Below are 22,229 nucleotides of genomic sequence, written 5' to 3' on the forward strand. Positions count from 1 at the left end.
CTACTTTTCTATATGTTTGAAAATTTCTATAATTAAAAGTTTTAGGGACTTCCCTGGTGGCACAGTGGTTAAGAATCCGCCTGTCAATGCAGGGGACACGGGTTCAAGCCCTGGGCCGGAAGATCCCACATGCCGCGGAGCAAGTAAGCCCGTGCACCACAACTACTGAGCCTGTGCTCTAGAGCCCGCGAGCCACAACTACTGAAGCCCGCGTGCCACAACTACTGAAGCCTGCGTGGCCTAGAGCCCACGCACCACAACGAAGAGTAGCCCCCGCTCGCCGCAACTAGAGAAAGCCCGCACACAGCAACGAAGACCCAACGCAGCCAAAAATAAATAAATAAATAAATAAATAAATAAATAAATTTATATATCTATAAAAAAGTTTTAAAAAGCTTAATTGCATCTCACTGAGTTAACAAAGCCTCTGAGACAAGGCTCTGCCTTCCCAGGCTGGTACATAGAGTAGCCACAATCTGCTTCCAAAAGATCCCCCCACCCGCTCCCCTAGCCACTGGCCTCCACTGACGGCTTCGGCTTCAGGGAGCCACGTGCTGCTGCTCTGGCCTAGGAAGTGTGTTTCTCGTGCTGGGCCCAAAGTCACCCGCAGTGACGCCCGGCAGCCAGCACCAGCCTGTTCACCACCAACCCGGCATTCCTGCACCTCGCTCCAGCCGTGTGCTCACGTGATCTGCCCCTGGCCTGCAGGCCACTGCAGGTGTCAATACTGCTACTGAAGCGACACTGCGAACAGGTCTCAGAACCCATTAGCATGCACACCCCTCCTTGCAAGGGTGAAATGGAACTAAAACTGCTGCAACATTTAAACTGGGATCAGCCACAGAAGTAGCTGCTATGTTCTCCCCCGACGGCCTCTCAGTTCTCAACAAGAGGCATGTGTATGTGTACGTGGGGACATGTGGGGAGTACTGACCAGGATCCTGTTCCAAGCCACTAATCCCTGTGGTAACCCCAGAGTTTCTCTCTGGGGGGAAGGCGGGCCCTGTGGGGGAATGGGGTTAGACGCGTACAGCTGGCAGCCACCCTTCTTACATGCAGGTATATTTATGGTGGCTTTATGGAGGGGCTGATGGAAGGCACGACAGCGCCTTAGTCCAGGCTGTTTACCCTCATCTTCCCACCTGGAAACACTGTCACAGGCATTTTCCTAATGCTCTGCTGTTTAAGGAAACCTCCTAAAATGAAAACTCTTTTAAAAAGTACATTCCCTCGCCAAAAAAATCTTGTTTGAAGTCATGTGTAGGCAGTGTGGGAAGACCATACTAGGTGACAGATAAACGAGGACTTATTTTCAGAGCTCTGACATACACCACAGAACATATATAAATGCATTTCTGTGTCACACACACACACACACACACACACACACACACACACACACACACACGCAACCCAATTCCCTCAGAATCCCTGTTCACCTTCTGTTTGCATCTAGGCCAAAGCCTGAGAGGAAAAGCTAGGGCCGGTGCCTACCTGCGCCCTTCACGGGTTGGATCTTTCTCACCTTAACCAGACACTGCCTTTAAAAGCTTCACCCACCTCTGCCTTCCCACACTGGGATGGCTGATCTCTGGCCAACTTCCAAGATGGCCAAGAACCGGCCACCCAAGTGCCAAGGATGCAGTTTCTACCCACGCCAGGAAGAGCCAGTGGTGGGGAGATGACCAGGAAGGACGTGCAGTAGGGGAGTTGTGCGGGGGGAAGAAAGAGGTGTTCTATGTTTGCACCCTCACAGCAGAACTGCAGGGTCGAGCCCTCTGTAAGCCATGGGCAGGATGACATGACCACCGAGGGGGCAGGGGGACAGAGCCTAAAAATGAAGAAGGTAAGCAGAGCGGGACTTAATCCAGGTCAGGAAAGAGAGGAGAAGGAACTGAATGAACCCAAGGGAGACCAGGACAGGGCAGCTCTCTCCCTCTTGGGGTGGGAGAGAAGCGAGGGGAGAGGCGGTGAGGGCAGGGCTCTGTCACAGGGACGTGGAAAATGCAAGTGTGTTCTCCACATGCCAGATGACAATGGTGATCTACCCGGTCTCTCCCTAGACCAGGACCTCCCTATGAGCTCCAGTCACCTGTGTCCCCAACACAGATCTAAAGGGTGGCACAGAGTAGCAGCATGATAAACAGGATGTCTGGATGGGAGAGGGAAAGAGCCAAAAAGAAAAGGAAATAGGAGGAGGAAGGGGTTGGAAAAGGGAAACAGTGGGGGAAGGAGAGCAGAAGGAAAAGCAGGGGAAGGAAGCAGGGAGAGCAGAGGAGAAAGAGCAGAGTCACAGAGATGAAGTGAGGGCACAGGAGGCGGGGGCGCATGTGGAACACAAACGCCCTGCTCTACAACAGCAAGGGCTCGAGGATGGGCTCTGGAGAAGTCCGGACATCTGTCTCCAGGTCAGGACCACTGCATCCCCAAGAGCGGACTCGAGACAGACTACGTCCCTCAGACCAGGTCTCTGAACCCCTAAGGCCTCCCACCCACAGGGGCAAAAGATGCTAAGTGGGTGTCACCCAGCTGTCATTTAGGGCTCACCAGAAACACTCAGTCTGAACACATTTGAGCATCGGGGTCCCCCCGACTCCGCTCGCCCACCAGCGCAGGGCGGCCCTCTCTCCAGGGTGCCTCAGACGCCAGCGGCCCCGAGCGCATACTTACATTACCACCTCCAGGGACATGCTTAATATTGTCCTTGGAACCACACTTGGACTGAATATGGCTGTAGCTCACTTTTTTGGAGACTATCTGGACCTGGAGTGTTAGAGAACAGAAAAAACAACACAAAGGGAGAGGGCTGGTTAGAACCGACACGGGGCAGGCAGTGAGTCCACACGTGACCACGATGAGCGGCAGGGAGTGCTGTTAAAACCCCACCTTCAGCAGAACGGCTGTGGAAAAGCACAGGCCAAGGAACTGGAAGGAGCAGGAAAGGGAGGGAAAACACGAACAAACAACACAAGGACAGAAGATGTCGCCAGAGCGCTACATGGTCATCCTCACTGCTCCTGGGGGCCGGCTGCAGTTCACAGGGTGCAGACAGCAGTGGCCCCAATGCCCACTCGGCCACGGCCCACCCCCGCCTGCTCTCTCCCCGACGCTCCTCTCTGCAAGGGTCCTGCTCATCCGGACACATCCTCACCCAAGGATGGCACTTCCCTTAAATCTGGGGCCTGGAATCGCTGCAGCCAGACCTGCTCTAGGAAGAAAAGGCTGCGTGGAGAAGCCCAGGAACGCTGGCTCACGGCCCAGATCTGACGCTGATGGGAAGGTAGGGACCAGAGGCCGCTGGACCTGCTATGCAGAACCCTGGGCACCAGGGGGCACAGGCCGAAGCCACACTTCCACACAGAGCCCACTTGTCTCAGGACTCAAGAAAGCACAGTACAATTGAGGTTTAAGTCTAGTCTTCTTTTTGATTCCAGGGTAAAACCCCTTCCACAATCCTCCAGATGTCCAATCCTGTGCCCTGTTTCATGTGTAAAGAGACTAGGCTCTGGGCAGGGCTGCAGTGAGGCACAATCTGGGGGGGCACCTGCACAGTGTGTTGTATATAAACGGCTCCCCCTGGAACGGAGCAACACAAAGGCTCAGGATCCAAGATCTGGGACAAAGAATTCTTTTTGAGCCTTCTCAAGAAGGAATAGTTGCCAGCGTCCTTCCTTCCTTTTCTTAGAGCACCTCACAAATGATGTAGCCCCCAAACTGAAGAGTTCTCCCCAGAGTAGAGAAATCTACCCTGAGAAACTCCAACTGTTTCTTGCCTTCTTTACAACATCAGTGATGAGTAACTGGTGAGCAAACCACTTTCCTAATGAACCAGAGACCTACAGGACCTCTAGAAGCTCCCAGGAACCATGGCGCAGCCTTCCCCACCTGCCAACCATACAAAGTCATTGCCCTGGCCACCTACCTGCCACAGATAAGGACAGAAGGTTCCCAGGGCAAGAGGAGGGCCCTGGCTCCAGGGTGTGGAGACAAGGGGAAAGAACCTAGCATTTCCCCGCTGCATCCAGGTGACAGTGCAATCCCTATGCTGAGTGGGTTTTCGCTGGGAATCAGCATCCTAACTTTCAGTACAGAGGTCCTTGGAGAACCAGGACAAATGAAGCTATCTCCACACCCAGAGGTGCTGAGAGGGGCCTTCAGCTGAACTTGAAGCACAGGGGCTGCAGGGTTCCTATTGCTGGAAGGTTACCAGTGCCATGTCTTACTGAGGAAGAAGCTGGGTACTCTGTGTGTGTTTGTGTACATAATGGGTGTGTTTCAGATCAAGGTCAGAGTGAAGGAAGTGACTGAAAGTGTTTGGATCCATTTTATCCAGCTAAATAAATATTCCCTAAAGGGCTAGTGGGCTCCTACCTCTGTTAACTTTCAGGTTAATAGAGAATATTTTCTGATGCCTGAGTCATCAAACACAGAGGAAGGAACACGGGGAGAAGTAGAAACTAGTTAAGGACAGGAAAAAAGTGCAATAGAAGGGAAAGTGACTGAGGCTGGAAGAAACAGTTGACCATCTTTTACCTTCAAGAGGTAAAAGTCTAAATAAAACTCACTTTCCCAGCAGGCGGTTTCTGTGCACTGCCAATTGGGCCGGCTGCTTTAGTGACTGCGTTAGGTTCAGGCTTTCGAGCTGGAGCAGCTGCCTCTGTTTTTTTCTCTATTTTGGCCTGGATGGAGATAAAGGGAGGGCAAATTTCAAACCAAGAGGACAAGAGCCCAGATACTAAGAAGGGAAGAAGGCTGAAGGGGACTCGCATCCAGGCCAGGCCACCATGCAGAAGCAGGTCACCCTTGCTCCTAGAAAAAAACCACCGATTTGCCAGGGCAGACCAAGCTGGAGGGAGAGGGGCTACAGACCAGACTTGAGACACGAGGAAGAGATCAAGACACCATTCGTGAAGAAGAGGCAAGAAGGAGGCTAAATGAGCGATTCTCTTCTGAGTGTGTACTGGGGTTTTCAAATCACAATGTCCCACCCCCATGCCCCATGTTCTGATATGCCCCAAGCAAGCAGCCATGGTCACAGGGAGCCACTACTGATGATGGGAAGTGTCACACCCTCGGGTACGTTGGAACAGAAAATACTTTCATCACCAGACTGAGTTACTCAACTCTCCACCAAGACCTCCTGCCACTTTTGCATCATGAAAACATAAGAAGAGCATGGGCAGGGGTGGGGAACGGGCAGGCCATCAGCACCACAGCCCCAGATGCCTGGCTGGGTATGTTAGAGCCATAATCTCTTGTCAAAAGCAACTCTTGGGCCCTTATCCCAGTTTTCCATCAGCACCAGGATTCTGCTTCATTTTGGACCCTCTTCAATTTTTTAGCAGCTCTGGATTGAAGCAACTTAAGTATCCTATCCTGAGTGGCGGGTGGGCGGGGGGGAGGCGCACGCCGGTGGTGGTGGTTTAAGTGCTAGAGAATGAGGCAGGAGGTGAGAAGGTTGCTGCTCCTGGGACTTTGAACTTGGACTTTTGCCACCACCTTTTCACACATAAAATCCCCGTGGTTGCTAACAGTTAACAAATAATTCTGGGGTGGATGCACCCAGAAAGTCCTTAAAGTGAAGCGCTGTGGCCAGCCATGCTTCTCCATCTCAACACTCTATCGTGGTCCTTTGTTTAGGAAAGCCAGGGGCTCGCAGCAAGTCACCCTGGCCACAAGAGGACACTAGTCCTCGTTCAGACAGACTCTCCACCCAAGACACAGCTTCGGGAACAAAGAGGCGGTCCATCTTCTGCCTATCCTGCTGTTCACAGTGCAGGGGTAAGAAACAGAACCAACCAGGTTCCCGCCCAGTGTCTCTCACCTGTTCAAGGCTCAGAGTCCTCCTCTGTTTGATTTGTAAAGCAGAACCCTTTTGCCTCCAAAAATGTAAGCCTAAACCCCAAAATGCAGAACAGGTGAGGAAAAGAGAAAGCTCAGAGCCACCTGCTTGCTGCTGCTGGGAGGCGGAGCCCAGGATGAAATTCCCTGACACTGAATCCAACGTCCTGACTGCTCCCTGCATGGTGGGCCCCTTGGGCCGATGCAAGGACATGCCTGGGAACGGAGCTTAGATGTGGCCGGGGAAGAAGCGGGGCCAGCATGCCGAGGACCCCAAGCCCCCTGGACTCACCCGGCCTCCTCCAGGCTGATGCTTGATGTTTTCCGTGGAGCCAACCTTGGAACGGACATTCTTCAGATCAGGGGCAGAAGCATTGGTAGCCACGCGGCCCAGCCTTGGGGCAGAGGAGCTGGGCTTGGCTGACGTGAGCTTCTTGTCCACGGAAGGAGTCCCAGAGGGCCGGGGAGGCGTGGCTGTGGGCTTCATGCGGCTGGGAGTCACCCCTGCTGGGGGTGCCGCCCCAGGGACGGCGGCGCTTTTCTTCACGGAACTGGTGGAGGTGCTCTTTGGGCGACTCACGTCAGCTGCAAAGGTGGGAGTGAGAGATAACAGGTGTGCAGGGGAGAAAGCAAAGGGAGCCTTAAAGCCATGGAAGAGGTGGGGGTTTAAATTTGGGATCCATGAAGCGGGGGATGGGGTCTTACCTGGTGCAGACTTCGTAGCCATCTTCTTGATGTCTGCAGGTTTCCCCTCAGTCTTGACCGCTGCACAAACGTATACTTTTTAACATCACGTTTAACAAAATAACCTACTGAATGGCTCATCCAAAACTGAGATTCATGCATTCATTCAACAATTACTAACCTGTTTGAGCCAGGGGCTGTGCTAGTATCTGAGAACAAACTAGTAAATCAGACAGCCAAGTAAAGACCACACCCTGATGTAGCGTCCAAGGCCAAGCACTGTGTCTTACTCTTTTCTACAGTCTTGACAATGCCTTCCTTCTACGTGGCCTTTCTTTGAATGGCCTATTTCTTATCATCAAAGTCCATGAACACAACGTGCTGGGTGCTGTGGAGTTACTAAGAAAGGAATAGTAAATTCTACCTTGGAATTCTTGAGAATCCCCTTCACTCAGGACTTTTCCGGATGCACATATCTACTAACCTCACATGGGGATCGAGGCTACCACTTTTCAATGGACCTCATTAAGGGCTGGTGCACAAGCAGGTCTGCACAGCTGTCTGTGATGCTGGCTGGCGCTATGGCTGGGGCAAAGAGCCAAGGCCCCACCCTCCTCCCCACTGGTTCCCATGGGAGGGAAGCGCAGTACTCACCAGTGGGCCTCTTGGGTAGCGGTGTAGAGGGGCTCCTACTGCTTGGCCCAGCTGAGGCAAGAGTGGCAGCTGCTGTGGCTTTTGGAACAGTCTGGGTGCTCTTGGAGCCAGGCCTACCGGCCAGGGCAGAAGCCACCTTGGATGGTGAGGCTGGCTTGGATGGTGAGGCCCGCTTCTCAGGAATCTTTGCCTCTGCAACAGGCTGCTAATAGGAAAGTGGGAATAAGAGCTGCAGGTCAGCAATAGGCCGAGGAATTCATGCCAAAGGATGGTTCCATATACGCTTATGCCAGAAAGCAGGGGTACTGTGGGTTTGGCACCCACTGATAGGAAATGTATGTGGCTATACAATCAAAGTCCACACAACATGGGAAATGGCCATGTAGGGTGCCATGTGATCGGGGATCAGGAAACAGGGAGTCAAACCACCTCAATCCAACCTGAACCAATGAGAATGAACAGCCCTGAAAATACACCACACCACAAACTACGTCTGCCTCAGGATCCACTGCATTAAATACTTATGTATTTAAGGTATTAATATTTGACCAGAGATCAGACAAATACATAAACAAAACAAAAAATTTAAAATGTTCAGTCAAATTCAGCCATTCTTTTTTTTTTTTGAGGAGAGAGTTTAATTATTATTATTCTTATTATTTTTTATTTATGGCTGTGTTGGGTCTTCGTTTCTGTGCGAGGGCTTTCTCCAGTTGCAGAGAGCGGGGGCCACTCTTCATCGCGGTGCGCAGGCCTCTCACTGCCGCGGCCTCTCTTGTTGCGGAGCACAGGCTCCAGACGCGCAGGCTCAGTGGTTGTGGCTCACGGGCCCAGTCGCTCCGCAACATGTGGGATCCTCCCAGACCAGGGTTCGAACCCGTGTCCCCTGCACTGGCAGGCGGATTCTCAACCACTGCGCCACCAGGGAAGCCCAAATTCAGCCATTCTTTTGGCTAAGATGCACCCAGTGAATTCTGAACAGGATGGAGCTGCAGCTGGAAACTGCATTGGCCAAATCAGTCAGGTCTAAGCTCCAGCCCCAGGCAGGCCCCCAACTCACAGTGTGATCTTGGGCAAATCACTGAGCCTCTCTGGGCTTTATTTCCTCATCTGGACAAAGGAGGCTGGAACAAAGGATCGCTACAGACCAGCTTTGATAATAAGTGACGTTAGGGACGGGAGGATGAGGATTCTGTAAGAGCACAGGGACAATGAGAAGGGGCAGTGGAGGGTGCAGGCCTGACCAACAGAGGGAATGAGCAGGCCGATGCCACAGCTCTGACTGAAAGCAAAAGGGAAAAGCCTCTCAAGTGCAGACACAGGCCATCTGGGTCACTCTAGCTCCTCTTCCATGGAGGCTGGGCATGCAGTCACTATCAAGGAAGGGAAGGAATCAATACAGCCTGGTTTCTACAGGAATAGGCAATGAACAGACTGTTTTGATAAGCAAATATACCATGTTACTCAAGAGAGTAAGCCAAACCACAGACAAAGGGGATCCAGCTCTTGTACTCCAAGAGAAATGGCCACACAGAGGGTAATATGTTGGTGGAGACAAGCAGGATATTGCTTAAATGGAAAATCAGCTAAGCAGGATCTCAGAAATTAAGGGCTGGCAGCCATTTAAATAAAATCTAACCCTGCAAATGCAGGGTAATGACCATTCCTACAAATGAAGGGCCCAAGCATGGTGTAAAGAACCCTAAGGTTGGAACCAGGGGAAGGTCCAGCTACCAGCTCTGTCTCGAGCATGACATGGGAGTCTGTGCAGAGGGACTCCTGCTCTGTTTGCTCTAAAATGTAAAGATTAAACCAGATGCTCTCTGGGGTCTCCTTCAAATTTTCAATACTGTGAGTCAGAATAATCGGGTGGGGTCTTATATTTTGCTAGTAAGAGTAATAATAATAAAATAAGTTAGAAAAAAGTTGCTTGAGATAGAAATCTCTAAAGGACGTGATGTTCTTTAGACGTCAGGCTTTTGGCCTCAGCAGGCTGCAGAACCAGCCTGCTCTCAGAGTTGGAGTCACTCTCCTGTTTTCTCAATTATATTTTCTCCTCTGCCAGAATCACAGATCTTGTTTTTTCTGAATAGTTTTTTCCCCTTTGTTTGCTCCTATAAATCTTTCTACCAAATAAGGAAAAAAACAAATTTCATTAGGCTTTAGTTTTTATCCATCTCTCAAAATGTTTCCATCTGTTTCTTATCTAAAAGATAAACAACGGTAATCATTATGAGGCACATCACCTCTTCAGGTCAGCAGTATCTCAAAATGCTGTCTAAAAGCTGCATGGCAAAAAGACAGGAAACAAGAGTGTTGATAGAGGCCCTGCGCACCAGCGTTGGAGTTAGACCCAAGTTCAAATACGGTCTCTGCCGCTTATTAGCACTGGACTACAGAAAGGTTATTTAACTGAGCTCTGAAATGAGGATACTAAGATCCACATTATGGGTTGTTGAGAGAGAGAATTAATAAGAGTTAACATCTATAAAGAAACCACTACAGTATGCTTCATTTTTGTTATTATTACAGAGTGAACTTCACTAGACAGCACCCCCTCCTTCCCATGGCCTCCTCTGTCTCCCCCAGGATTTGCTGCTAAGAAAGTGTCAGGGAGGAGCTGCTGTCACGGCTCCAGCCACCTTCCCTCCGCCCTCTTATTCAAATAAATTGTTTTCTAAACATCAAGAAAAGCAGTGTCAACTGGGTAAATGAGGATCAGAAAGCTTCATGAGATTTTATAATTCCTAGTCTATATTAGGATTTCTCAGTTTCTTGGCCAGGGCTTCAACCTAGCCTACAATTCCTAGGTTCCACCAGTTTTCTTTACAAGATTAAATGAAAACACTGACATTTTAACATGGTAAACTATTCCTCATCATGATTTTAAAGAGTAATATCAGGCTGACCTAAAGACCCTCCTCAAAGAAAACAAGATGTTAGAAAAGGCAGTCACAGATTCTACCCACCCTCTCCTCCAAGAACAATCCTGTGAAGCTACTGCTGTTCCAAACTGACCAGTTTCTAAGCAATAATGTGTGGGTGACCCGGAAAACTGAAAAACTGCAGAAGGAGCCCGGTGAGAGGTAGCCTAATGCCAAAAGCAAAGTAAGTTACCACCTGATGCTGGAATCTGCTGGAAGAGCTTATCACTAATCAACTAATGGAGGAAATTCACTTCTGCAGGATGATTAAGAAGAAAGACAAAGAATTGAATTTGACTGGGAATTTGATGGCGGAATTACACCAAAAATGAGTATATGATTGGCATGTGGAGTGGGGAAAGTGGTTAACCAGTATGTAAATAGACGAAGAGTGAGGAGGAGCTGGGAGAAAGGAGGAGCCAGAGCAGAGGCAAGAGTGCCTCCAGCCAGGGCAGAAAAGGCACAAAGGAAAACAGGCCATCGAATTTCATGGCTGCATCAAGAGCTCCCAAAATGATCTGAGTTACCCTTCCCCCTTTGCCCTTTCCTTTCCCCTAGTCCACCAGCCTGCTTCCATATCTGGAAGCAACAGAGCCTGACTACCTGACGCTCGGAGGGGAAAACTTTTCCCTGGCACGGTGCTCAGGTGACTACTTACCTTGGGCTTCCCGTCTTTTGAAGGTAAGGTGGAAGGCCTGGCAGTGGCAGCAGCTGGGCGTTTGGGTGGGGCAGCCGGTGCTGAGCCTGAAGCAAGGCTCATGGGTTTTTTATTCAACCCACCAAAGGTGGTGGGAGCTGGCTGCTTAGGGAGAGAAGTGGGCTGTGTTTTGGCTTTCGATGTTGAAGTCTTTGCAGGTTGAGTGGTGGCCAAAGGCTTTAAGTTGATTTGTTGGTTTTTTTTAAAGGTCAACATCAAACACACAGACAGAATAAAAACAAATTAAAAAAAAAGTATAAATTGCACAATTCAAAGTAAAATTATAAGCAATGAGGGTAGATGCAACTGAAAATTTGCACTCCTTTCTTCTGAGCTCAGTAAATAGTGGAAAGACATCAGGATGCAGATAAAGAAAACTGGGAATTGTTTCTTAATGACAGTGTCACAAATTCCAGCAGTTTGGCACCTGAAGATTTAAATTCAGTAATAACTTTAAACAATTAACTAACTTTTGAAGCCTGCAATAATTCTGTGAAGAAAGTCACCAGCAGGTGATTAGGCTATTTATTATCTGCACCTCTATGAGGCAATATCAACGTCCTGTTTTAAGCCCACACTAAAATGTGGCATTTGTACTTTGCAATAAGTACCAATAAATGTCTGGAGCTATGATCCACCTTAAAAATCTGTGCTCCTTTTTCATTAACAGAGACTTCAGAATGGATTTCTGAATAATTCTGTAATTCCCTTTATTATTGTTGTTAAGGGAAGCAGAAACAACATCTACAGAACAGATATTCAAGACAATACGGTCAAAAGCAAAGATTTAAAGGATTGAGTTAGGCCACCATAGTAAAATGGGAATATAAAATATTTTCTAAGCATGTCCAAACTTGAGGAAGGACTAATAGCTCAGAAAAAAGAAATTTCATTTGCATGATTCAAGCAATAATAAGCAGAAGATAGTTTTTAAAAAGTACAGCAGAAGACAACCCACCATTCTGGCACCTACCTTTGTTTTCTTCTCTGGGCTTGGTGGGAGCTCCTTGTTTGGAGGGGCGGTGATGTCATTTCCGGTCACACTCCCAGTAAGCCGTCCTTCTTCTAGTTTGGCTATTCCTAAAGGGGGAAAAGTTATGCTAAGCAAATGTTTTTCACACCCATTGAGAAAATGCAAGTCTTTGCAGAGACACACCACTAACTAGCACTCCATTCTGAGAAAATCCAGAGCTATGCTGCTGAAAGTAGACAAGACTCCCAAGTCCCCCTCACTGTGACAAAGGACAGTTTTAGACTCCAGAGATTCAAGCAGCCTGTCCCTGTGGAGAAGCAACTTAACTAGGATTTGCACGAATGATCAGTGGAAGGAAATGGCCCTTGAAGTTTGGTTTCCCTTCCCTGGAGACCGGCAAAGGGGTTCTGTCACCCAACCACTAACTCCCAGAGCACATAGGGGACAAAAACCACTTCTACTAGAGTTTATCTCTTGGAATAAAGGTTGCTGAGAGATGGGATAAGAGCCAGAAGATCATCCAATGTCCTCCCCTTCCTTCCTTTCCCTGTAAAGAACCACTTTATGGAGGATGTGAGATGAACTTGATCTGGTTCTAGCAGTGACCCAGATTTCCAACAAGGCCGAGGAGACCCATGAAATCAGATCCAGGGCCAGAAATAAAGTCTACAGCCTAAGGCTACGCCCAGCAGCACCACTGGGAGGTGACTCCAGATTTCAGTAGGGCTGTACCAGAAAGCACTAAAATACCATGAAATTTATAACCTGGTTGTGGGGAACAACTTTCTAACTGGCACAAAATCTAGAAGTCACAAAAGATAAGTTGGACTACAGAAAAATAAAAAGTTTCCATGTGCCCCAAAAAACAATACGAAAAGTCAAAAGGCAAATGATAAACAGGAAAAAAGTACTGAACCTCACATCAAAGACACAGAGCTTATTACATAAACTACTCCTACAAATCAACCAACTCCTATAAAGGCCAAAAAGAAAATGAACAGGAAAAATGGCCAAAAGAATATGAACACAGTTTACAGAAAAAGAAATACAAATCACTTTTGAAAATATGAAAAGATACTATTACTAACCTAACATATTGTCAAAAAGTCCTAAAATCTCAAAGTAGCTGCTGGGGATAATGTGAGGACATACACTGCTGGGAAGTGTGTGAAATGGTACAAATCAGATGCAGGGCAGTCTAGCAGTATCTCCAAAAATTACAAGTGCAGATAAATTCTAATCCAGAATTACAATTTCTGGAAATTTATCTTAGAGATATATTCATATACCTGCAAAATAGCAAATGTGTATGGTCTTTTACCAGAGCATTGTTTCTAAAAGCAAAGGACTGAACCCAGAAGTCTGTTAACTGAAAACTGGTTAAAGCATATGGCAGAAATATCAATGTTATCTCTGAATTTGAAAAAATAAACCATGACTGATAGGGAACGATCTCTACTCTGTGAAAAGAAAAGCAAGGCACAGAACAGTAGGTATAACATGAAACCATTGTCTAGAAAAGACAATACACTTGTACATGCATTTTTTAAAAGTCTTTGGAAGAACGATGATGAAACAAAACAATGGTGACTTAATTTTGGGATGGGGTGGAGGACCAGGCACAAAACTAGGGAGAGTTAGGAGGCTTTATTTTAAAACTGCTTGTTTTGAAGTAAAGATTCAGAGGAAGTTACAAAGAAATGTACAGGGAGGTTCTGTGTACCCTTTACCCAGTCTCCCCCAATGACACCCTGCATAACTAAAGTACACCGGGAAACTGATATTGGTACAATCCAGAGAGCTTATCAGACTTTTCCAGTTTTACATGCATTCATTTGTGTGTGTGTGTGTGTGCACGCACATGCAGGTGTGCAGGTATGTAAGCAGTTCTATGACATTTTATCACATGTGTAGCTTTATGTAACCACTACTAAGAATCAAAACACATTAATTGTTCCATCACCACAGAGCTCCCTCATGTTACCCTTTTTTTTTTATAGCCACCCCACTCCCTCTGCCTTTCCAATCCCTTAATCTCTGGCAGCTATTAATCTGCTTGCCATCTCTAAAATATTATTTCAAGAATATTATATAAGTGGAATCACACAGTGTCCGTCCTACTTTCTGTAGCTGGCCTCTTTCACCGAGCAACACGCTTCTGAGGTGCATCCATGCTGTACGTGGGAAGTCCATGGTGTGGCTGTACCACAGGTCAACTGTTCACCTACTGTAGGACATTTTGGTTGTTTCTGGCTGTTTGCCATTATAAGTAAAGCTGCTACGAATATTTATTACAGGATTTTGAATAAAATAGTTTCATTGTTACTAAATGGAAATGCAATTAATTGTTTCTTACATGTTGATAGTGTATCCTGTGACACTGATAAACTCACTAATTAGTTCTAGGGGTTGTGAGGGTAGATTCCTTGGAATTTTCTACATAAACAATCATGTCATCTACAAATACAGCCAGATTTTTTTCTTCCTTTCCAATCTATATGCCTTTTATTTCCTTCTCTTGCTTTACTGTGCTAACCAGAACCTCTAGTACTATGTTAAATAAGAGTGATGACAGCAAGTATCCTTGCCTTGTTCCCAACTTTAGGGTGAAAACATGAGTCTTTCACTATTAACTATGATGTCAGCTGTAGGTTTTTTGTAGATGTTCTTCATCAAGTTGAGGAAGTTCTCCCTCTATTCTTTGATGAGTTTATCATAAACGGGTGTTGGATTTTGTTGAATGAATTTTACGTGTTTATGATTTTTCTTCTTTAGACTTTTGATATGGATTACAGTGATTGGTTTTTGATTATTGAACCAGCCTTGCATACCTGGAATAAATTCCACTTGGCTGTTGTGTATAATCATCTTAATATACTGCTGGGTGTGATTTGTTAGTACTTTGTTAAAAATTTTTGCATCTAAGTTCATGGGAGATATCAGTCTGTAGTTTGTTTGGTACTGTCTTTGCCTGATTTTGGTTATCAGGATAATACAGACATCATATAATGAGCTAGGAAGTGTTCCTTCCTCTTACATTTCTGGCAAAGAATGTGTAAAACTGGTGTTAATTATTCTTTAAATGTATGGTAAAATTCTCCACTGAAACCATCAGAAGCTTTTTAATTAAAAAATTCAATTTCCTGGGCATATACCCAGACAAAACTATAATTTGAAAAGATATATGCACCCCTATGTTCATAGCAGCACTATTTACAATAGCCAAGACATGGAAACAACCTATATGTCCATCAACAGATGAATGGATAAAGAAGATGTGGTGTGTATATATACAACAGAATATTACTCAGCCATAAAAAAGAATGAAATAATGCCATTTGCAGCAACATGGATGGACCTAGAGATGATCATACTAAGTGAAGTCAGTCAGAAAGAGAACGACAAATATCATGATATCACTTATATGTGAAATCTAAAATATGACCCAAATGAACATATCTACAAAATATAAACAGACTCACAAACACAGAGAACAGACCTGTGATGGCCAAAGGGGAGGGAAGGATTGGGAATTTGGGATTAGCAGATGCAAACTCATATATTTGGGATGAATAAACAAGGCCCTACTGTATAGCACAGGGAACTACATTCAATATCCTATGATAAACCATAATGGAAAAGAATATTAAAAAAAGAATATATGTATATATATGTATAATGGAATCACTTTGCTGTACAGCAGAAATTAAAACAACATTGTAAGTCAACTATACTTCAATAAAATAAAAAATTTCAGTTTCATTAATGGCTCTTCAGGTTACCTATTTCATCGTGGTTGAGTTATGGTAATTTGTGGGGTTTAAGGAATTGGTACATTTCTTTGACGTTACTGAATTTATGAGGGTAAAGGTGCTCCTAGTATTCCCCTATTATACTTTTAATGTCTGTAGTGATATCCCGTGTTCCTGTTATTGGTTGGCTGTGTCTCTTTTTCACCTTTGTCAGTTTTGTTAAAAGTTTATCAGCTGTGTTGGTTTTAAGAACCAGCTTTTGGTTTAATAAATTTTCTTTTCTGTTTTATTGTTTATAATTTCACTGATCTCTGCCTGTTTTGGATTTATTTCGTTCTTTTTTTAGTTTCAGAGTATTGATTTGAGACCTTTTCTCTTTTCTAATGTAAGCACTTAGTGCCACAAATTCCCCTCTCAGTACTGCTATAGCTGCATTCGACAAATTTTGACATGTTCCTTTTTCTTTTTCTTTTTCTTTGGCTGTGCCACAAGGCTTGTGGGATCATCCCCCAACCAGGGATGGAACCCCGGCCCTGGCAGTGAAATCGCCGAGTCCTAACCACTGTACCGCCAGGGAACTCCTGATATGTTCATTTTCATTCAGTTCATTGTATTTTTAAAATGTCCTCTGAAAACTTCCTCTCTGACCCATGGATTATTTAGAAGTATACTGTTTAATTTCCAAGTGATTGAAGATTTTCCTGTGGTCTTTCTATTATTGGTTTCTCATTTGTTCCATTATGGTCAGACAATATATTCTGCATCATTTCAATCGTTTAAATGTATTGAAGTTTGTTTTATGACCCAGGATCCATCTTGATGCATGTTCCACGGGCACTTGAAAAGAATCTACAAACAATAAATGCCGGAGAGGGTGTGGAGAAGAGGGAACCCTCTTGCACTGTTGGTAGGAATGTAAATTGATACAGCCACTATGGAGAACAGTATGGACATTCATTAAAAAACTAAAAATAGAATTACCATATGACCCAGCAAGCCCACTACGGGGCATATACCCTGAAAAAACCATAATTCAAAAAGAGACATGGGGCTTCCCTGGTGGCGCAGTGGTTAAGAATCCGCCTGCCAATGCAGGGGACATGGGTTCGAGCCCTGGTCCGGGAAGATCCCACATGTCACGGAGCAACTAAGCCCGTGCGCCACAACTACTGAGCCTGTGCTCTAGAGCCCGCGAACCACAACTACTGAGCCTGCATGCAACAACTACTGAAGCCCACGCACCTAGAGCCGGTGCTCTGCAACAAGAGAAGCCACCTCAGTGAGAAGCCCGCACACCGCAACAAAGAGTAGCCCCCGCTCACCGCAACGATGAGTAGCCCCCACTCCCCACAACTAGAGAAAAGCCTGCGCACAGCAACGAAGATCCAACGCAGCCAAAAAAAAAAAAAAAAAAAAAGACACATGTACCGAAATGTTCACTGCAGCTCTATTCATTACAGCCAGGACATGGAAGCATCCTAAATGTCCACTGACAGATGAATGGATAAAGATGATGTGGTACATACATCACACACTGTGGTACATATATACCACATCCATATATGGCTGGAATATTACTCAGCCATAAAAAGGAATGAAATTCGGTCATTTGTAGAGATGTGGATGGACCTAGAGTTGGTCATACAGAGTGAAGTAAGTCAGAAAGAGAAAAACAAATATTGTATATTACCGCATATATGTGGTATCTAGAAAAATGGTACAGATGAACGTATTTGCTGGGCAGGAATAGAGAACGGGAGGGTGGGATGAACTGGGAGATTAGGATGGACATATATACACTACCATGTGTAAAATAAATAGCTGGTGGGAACCTGCTGTATAGCACAGGGAGCTCAGCTCGGTGCTCTATGATGACCTGGATGAGTAGGAAGGGTGGGGCGGTGGTGGGGGGGGTGGTTGGGAGAGAGGTCCAAAAGGGAGGGGATATATGTATACATATAGCTGATTCACTTTGTTGTACAGCAGAAACTAACACAACATTGTAAAGCAATTATATTCCAATAAAAAAAAAAGAATATTCTGCTGTTGTTAGGTGGAATTTCTATAAATGTCAATTGGATGCTGTTGTTTGATATTACTGTTAAATTCTTCTTTACCTTTACTAATATTCTGTCCAGTAGTTCTATCAATTGCTTAGAGTGGGATGTAGAAGTCCCCAACTACAACTGTGGATTTGTCTATTTCTTCTTTCAGCTCTACCAGTTTTTGTTCATTGTAGTGTGTGTGTGTGTGTGTGTGTGTGTGTGTGTGTGTGCGCGCGCGCGCGCGCGCGCGTGCTGTGTTGGGTCTTTGTTGCGGTGCGCGGGCTTCTCATTGTGGTGGCTTCTCTTGTTGTGGAGCGTGGGCTCTAGGGTGCATGGGCTTCAGTAGTTGCAGCAGGCAGGCTCAGTAGTTGTGGCTCACAGACTCTAGAGTGCAGGCTCAGTAGCTGTGGTGCACGGGCTTAGTTGCTCCACGGCATGTGGGATCTTCCAGGACCAGGGCTCGAACCCATGTCCCCTGCATTGGCAGGCAGATTCGTAACAACTGTGCCACCAGGGAAGCCCATAACTTCTATTTCTTTGCTGAGATTTTCTAGTTCCATTTGTTTCAAGAGAATTCATAACTTCTTCTTGAAACAGTTTTATGATGGATTTTAAAAAGGGATTTTAAAATCCTTTTTGTATGTTAGCAGGTAATCACTGTTTAAATTTAGTGTGCAGGTAGTTTCAATAACAATTTAGTTCCCAGGGCCCTTGTAATGCAATACAGGCCTGCTGTGTTCTTCTGGTTCCATGAGGCTGTCACTCAATCCCTGCTGGTATTGCCTGCAAGGGCTCAAGGCATTTCCCTGGGACAGATGGTTTCACTGGGTGGGGGATGAGTGATGCTGGACCCACGGAATGAAGACTTTCTCCTGGCCTGTTTTCTGGCTGCCTGATGCTGGCGGACTTCCTGTTTTGATGCCACTGGGAGCAGGAAGCACCTAACTGGCCTGATGATGGAGGAAAGAGTGTAGCAGGAAACCTACCTACCTTTCCTTCTGCTACTGGGTAGAAGGCTGGTGCCGCTGGTGCTGTCACCTAGTGGGGACAGGGGATGAGCTTCCCTGCCACTGTGGGTGGATCAGGCCTGCAACTGCTGCCAGGTGTGAAGTGCACAACAGGTAGGCCCTGATGACCTCTGCTGACACTGTACCTGCAAGAGGTATCCACCACCACTGCTGGATATGGGGATGGAAATAGGGCTTCCCCGTTCCTGGTCTTTGGTCAAAAGAGAACAGATTTTTCTTTCTTTCTTTTAGCCTTTTCTTCTTCTTTTATCTATGCTTGTTGGTGATTCCAGGTTGTAGACACTCTCCAGTGCCCAGACCAGGACACATGGGAGATTAAAAAGAAAAGCCAGGGAACTCACTGCACTGTCCTTCCTCAAGTCCTGAGCCCTACCCAGCCTGCCCTCTCCCTTCTACCTTTCAGATTCCTTTTCTGATTATCTGGCACATTCTTTCCAGAGTATTTAGCTGTATTTAGAAGAGAGGAACAGGAAAAAGTGAATCAACGTCACCTTCTCTTGGAAGGAGATTTTCTAATGTATAGCATTTTGTACTTTTTGATGCTTGAAACCATATGCATTTCTAGTTGAAAACGGAATTTTTTTAGTTTTAAAAATATGAAGAAAGAAAACCACCCCCACCATGCAAGGTATTGGTAACACCTCTGTTCTAGAGCAAGCTGAAAGAATATCTCACCAAATGTCTGACTTGTTGCCACTGGCCACTGGCTTCAGACCACCAAGAACATTTTTCAATAAGCACAGGATTTTTCAGCAAACAACATGAACACTTCATGAAGTCTCACTGCTTATGATATAAACATGCAACATCTCAACCTGCACAAGTAAGTGTCACCCAGTGAAAAACGCCTGACCGCCACATAAGCAGAAACCACAGTCTTCCTCCCAGATGGTGCTTCTCACCATGACCCTCCTCCTTTGCTTCCGGGGTATATGCCAGCCAACTGCTAGAGACCCCCCACCCAAATGTCCCTACAGTTCCACAGAAGAATGTTCAAAAAGAACACAACACTGCTCTACAAAACTGCTCCCTTCTGTTGCATCTTTCCATTATTTGTACTACTACTTGCTGGAAAACCCAGGCTCAAAATCACAGCATAATTTTCAACTCCCCTCTCTCTCTCCCTCTCCCTCTCCCTCTCCTTCTCCGCCCCCCTCTCCCTCCCCCTCCCCCCCTCACCTTCCACACCCAGTTTTCAAGTCCAGTTGATTTCGCCTCAGGTATACTTCCCCTATCACGTCCTCAGTAGTTCACCTTTTACTATTAAATGAATCCAATTGTCATCATGGGAGTTTTTGCCTTCAATCCTCCGTCTTCCAGTTTATCTTTTCTACGAGAACAGGTGACTCTTCTCAAAGCCAAATTTGGGCCACTTTATTTATTGTCATAGGCAGTCAGGACAGTTTTTTGAAAATGGGAGTAAGGTTTAAACAACTCAGGCAACAACTAAGCTTGGGTTCCAAACAACTTTCTAGATTTGTTATCCCATTATTTCTGGCCACAGATGTACAGATGGCTTTGGCATATTTGCTCAACCCACATCCTTCTCCAGAGGAGCCCCAGATGAAGTGGGCAGCTCAAAATGGCCAAGACTGGTGAAGAAGGCTTTGGTACCTGGCACACAGGTGACTGGACCAAGCTGAGACAACAAGATATATTTACTCATTCTTTCCCTAAAAGAAAGAAAATATGAAAACTATAGCCAAGCAACCTTGGGTTCCTGAGATACAAAGTAGGGCACAGAACCCAAAACCATGGCAACCAATGTCCTGTGCAGACCAGAGACACAAACGAAGCAAAAAGTAAGAGACGGCAGAGAACAGTTTCCAAAAGGGAAGAGAATGGAACACATGTTTAGGGCAAAGCAGAGGTCCTAAGAGAGACACACAATGGCTGTAGCTGGGCTACACTTCCTGCAATAGGATTCCATGAGATTGTCAACAAATAGCTTTTTACAAATTTGAGTTCCTATGAGTGTGTTTCTGTTCTTTGAAACTAAATAATCATTAAGAGAAGCCCCACAAATACTCGTCATTGTTCTTTTACCTAATGTGAGCTGTCTGAGCTTCATACCTTTGCCTGGACGGCTTTCCCTCCACGTTGTTAGGCTTCCAAGGCCACCTCCTCCCGAAAGTTTTCATGATTCACAATCCTCTCATACAACCCCCACCCCCTGACCCCTGCCACCCCAACTAGAGCACAAGTCGCTCGAGGATAAGGACAATATCCAGGGCCTAGGTAGTGGCATATGATAGGTATGGTGAACAATGAATCCTTATATAGCTTTATCTACATAGAGTTTAGCAGTCAGCATTCAAACATTTATTAGGTGAACAGATCAGTGAGGTTTGTCAGTCATCTGACATTTTTTTCCTACCAGCGTGAAATTCTCTTAGTGTGAACTAGGACAAACTTGTTCTGAAATAAACAAAAATCTTCACTCATTACCACTTAGAAGGTATATGGCACTGAACTGGGCACCTGGGGATCAAGCAAAAAAAGATGAGACAATCCTATCCAGGAGGACCTTACAGTTCTGCTACAGTTAGAAGGAAGTGACAGCATAGAACACCTGAGTCTTATCATCTTGGAGTCATAAGAAGTCAGAGGAAATATGACGCTTTTTTGCCCACCTCTATTTAAAAAACAACAAAAAAAACACACGCCACACACCTGCCGGTCTTCAAGGGTCCTTTCCACTTACCCTTACCCCTAGAAAATACCACTTCTAATATTAAGAAAAAATGAGTAAAACATTTTTGTAAAAATGTACTGAGAGGTATAAATACTAGAGGAAACGGTTCCTAGGAAAAGAGGCTATTTTTATAACAAACAAAACACATATTGTAAATCTCCATTAACTAGCTTGTGAATCATGGTCCTTTGTGCACAAACTGGACTCAGAGGAAAACAAGCTTTTGTAAGACCACCAACAATAAGACCCGTGGAGGGCTGGGGGTGGGGAAGAGAAGAAAGGGCCAGGAAGAAAGACAAAGGGGCAGCCGCAAGGACCGCAACATTTAGCTGTTTATTAACCACAAGTCTTTCCACTGTCCACTTTCCCCTTCTTCCCCTTCTCCCCACAAATCCTCCTAACACACATACACAGAGAGGAAACTAGAAGCAAGACCGGGTCAAACATGAAGAACAGCAAAAGAATATTAAATAGCCAGCTTTAAAAGGCTCTTTTTCAGCTTGAACAAAAGTAAAACGTTCTCAAAAGCAAAACGGAAAACAGAGCTTGCACCCAGACTGCGCTACTTAATGAGAGGAGGTTAGTGCTGATAAAGCCATTGTGAATCCACACAGCGACAGATTTTCAAGCAAGGAAATCAATCAGTTGTGATTGGATGATTTAGGGCTCGGGAATCATCTGGTTCAAACCAACAGGGAGCTGAGGGGTGGGAGGATGGGGGGGGTGGGCAGGGTGACATGAGGTCAAGTGAGGGGCTCTATGTCTTATGCCCACCCCTCTCTGACGGGATTCGGCCCACGCCCTCAGCCCACACCATCTGTCACACCAGCAGACGTGCAGGCTGACCCAGCTAGAGTCACTTTGTGCACTCTCTCGCTTCACTCTCCTCAACCTTCCGATGCAAGGGAATTCAGCTTTCCCTGGGCAGTCACAGAC

The 22,229-nt window shown here is 45.9% G+C and overlaps 1 protein-coding gene across 24 annotated transcripts in view; it reads right to left on the minus strand.

The window, feature by feature from the left end:
* Positions 1–22,229, minus strand: part of MAP4 (microtubule associated protein 4) — a 162,914-nt gene that overhangs the window by 5,342 nt on the left and 135,343 nt on the right. For 8 of the 24 annotated variants that reach the window (XM_082411930.1, XM_082411931.1, XM_082411909.1 and 5 more), the window contains 7 exons: positions 11,774–11,880; positions 10,762–10,977; positions 7,180–7,384; positions 6,547–6,606; positions 6,134–6,426; positions 4,566–4,679; positions 2,671–2,763 (listed from right to left, as the gene is read on the minus strand). In XM_082411930.1, the coding sequence (XP_082268056.1) occupies positions 2,671–2,763; positions 4,566–4,679; positions 6,134–6,426; positions 6,547–6,606; positions 7,180–7,384; positions 10,762–10,977; positions 11,774–11,880 (1,088 nt within the window). The remainder of the gene's footprint in view (positions 1–2,670; positions 2,764–4,565; positions 4,680–6,133; positions 6,427–6,546; positions 6,607–7,179; positions 7,385–10,761; positions 10,978–11,773; positions 11,881–22,229) is intronic. The other 16 variants (XM_082411918.1, XM_082411925.1, XM_082411921.1 and 13 more) reach the window with 12 other exon arrangements.

This window comes from Balaenoptera physalus (assembly GCF_965194825.1).
Source record: "Balaenoptera physalus genome assembly, chromosome: 11".
Lineage (NCBI taxonomy): Eukaryota > Metazoa > Chordata > Mammalia > Artiodactyla > Balaenopteridae > Balaenoptera > Balaenoptera physalus.